We start from the raw sequence: 2,045 nt of genomic DNA, 5'->3' as shown, positions 1-2,045 counted from the left end.
TTTGGAATACAAGTGATACATTTACAGTTATTATAAATAAAGATAACAACAAGGGGTACATCAAGCTGCCAGGCTGAAAAAAACAGCAAAATAGCCTAAATACAATCGCACTGAGTAGATTGTGACAAATGTCAACAATTCATATAGTTTTGGATAAATGATGTAGTGGTTCTCTTCAAATCTATGTCTACTATTGAAAACATAGCCTAGGATGGAAAGATCTTTGTCCGCAAGAAATGCATTGCTTTTACTCTGATATCCTTTGTTCTAAGACCATATATGATTGGATTTAAAGTTGGGGGGAAAATGAATGTGGAAACTTCCATGAGTCTCCGTAACTGCGGGGGAAATTGGCTCAGTCTGTATGAAATAAAGTGAGAAGCCCTAAACACTCTAAGTAAGAGGAGAAAAACTATTAAATGTGTAGCACAAGTCTGCAGAGCTTTGCTTTTAGTGTCAGCTGATCCTTTGTTTCTAAAACAGGTGACAAGTATCTGAACGTAAGTGTAGAGAATGGTAGAAACAACTATGACCTGCAAGAGGGCAGTAATAAAGAGTCCATAGATGTTATTGATGGCTGTGTTACCACAGACCAGTTTCAACAGGGAGGGATTGTCACAGTATGAGTGTGACATCAGAGATCTGCAGCGTGGTAATTGAAGCAGCAGGAAAAAGAGCACTCCAATCAAAATCAAGTCACACATCCATAGCAGTGTGACGATTTTCCTGAGATGAGCATTGGTCATAAATGTGTTGTACCTCAAAGGGCAACATATGGCAATGTATCTGTCATACGCCATAACAGTCAGAATGAACACAGCTCCCATTACAAGGACATGAATAAAGAAAGCTTGTGCGACACAAGCAGAGTATTGAATGGTCCTTGTGTCAAGTAAAAGCTCTTTGATGAGCTGTGTAAAGAGTGCCGTGGAGCCTATAAGGTCATTGATGGGTAGATTTAGCAGCAGAAGGTACATGGGCTGGTGGAGACTCCTATTTAGGATGATGGTGAGAATCAGGACCAGATTACAGAAGAGAATGACCATATAGCTCAGTGTGGCGAAAATAAATGCGGAAAATGCACTTTCAGGGGAGAGATTGAAGCCTTCTAGTGTCAAAACAGAAGACACATTTGAGAAGTCATCCATTTTCTCGGATTCAGGTGTTCCTCTTCAAGCCTGTAGATGTACGACAACAACTGTTATGTTTACAATACATTTTAACAATGAAAACATTATTATAGTCACATTATGAAAACTGATGAATAGTTGAGTCATTAATAAATCAATGAATCAATACATGTTAGTAGTTCTAAATACTAGAACTGTATAAAAAATGGACAATAATACATTACATGGACATTTATGTTAACAGAATACTGGAACAAGATTATGACCATGGATGAATACTGCTTGTTTATGGGGGGGAAATCAACCTTTTACATACAGTTGATTTTCCACAGCATAAAAATTATTTGCTTGTGACCAGGCTCCCCTTCTTTTTAAAACTCAATGTAGTGAGTCATGACACCCAATTTTAAAACAAATCATATAGTGAGGAAATCACAGTAGAAAGCACAGTGCTCTTTCCTTTCTAGGTATATTGTATGTCTATGGTTGCCTAGATTGGTTCTCAATTAGAGGCAGCTGTCTATCGTTGTCTCTGATTGGGAACCATATTTAGGCAGCCATATTCTGTGGGTACTTTGTGGGTGATTGTTTCCGTGTCTGTGTTTGTTTCACCACACGGTACTGTTTCGGTTATTCACGTTTCGTTTATTGTTTTGTAGTGTTTCGGTTTATTAATTAAAAACAACTATGGACACTTACCACGCTTCAGACGAAGAGGAGGAAATCAGCCGTGGACAGAATCACCCACCACAACAGGACCAAGCAGCGTGGTAACGGGCAGGAGCAGGAGAGGCAGCGATGTCAGAATTTCTGGACACGGGAGCAGAATCTGGACTGTACAACTTGGGAAAAGATAGACAGGTGGGCGGTCGACCCAGGGTGAATGCCGGAGCCCGCCTGGGATTCGCTGGAGCA

At 40.0% G+C, this 2,045-nt stretch overlaps 1 protein-coding gene across 1 annotated transcript; it reads right to left on the bottom strand.

The window, feature by feature from the left end:
- Positions 1-206: 206 nt before the first annotated feature.
- LOC139382904 (olfactory receptor 4D1-like) lies at positions 207-1,148 on the bottom strand. Its single transcript, XM_071127164.1, has one exon. The coding sequence runs from the start codon at positions 1,146-1,148 to the stop codon at positions 207-209; it is 942 nt and encodes a 313-aa protein (XP_070983265.1).
- Between the last annotated feature and the right edge of the window lie 897 nt (positions 1,149-2,045).

This window comes from Oncorhynchus clarkii, chromosome 24, assembly GCF_045791955.1.
Source record: "Oncorhynchus clarkii lewisi isolate Uvic-CL-2024 chromosome 24, UVic_Ocla_1.0, whole genome shotgun sequence".
Lineage (NCBI taxonomy): Eukaryota > Metazoa > Chordata > Actinopteri > Salmoniformes > Salmonidae > Oncorhynchus > Oncorhynchus clarkii.
This window is presented reverse-complemented; position numbering and strand designations above follow the sequence as displayed.

Bases quoted from the DNA above. Each gene is read 5' to 3' on its own strand.
- LOC139382904 (XM_071127164.1), bottom strand. From the start codon at position 1,148: ATGGATGACTTCTCAAATGTGTCTTCTGTTTTGACACTAGAAGGCTTC.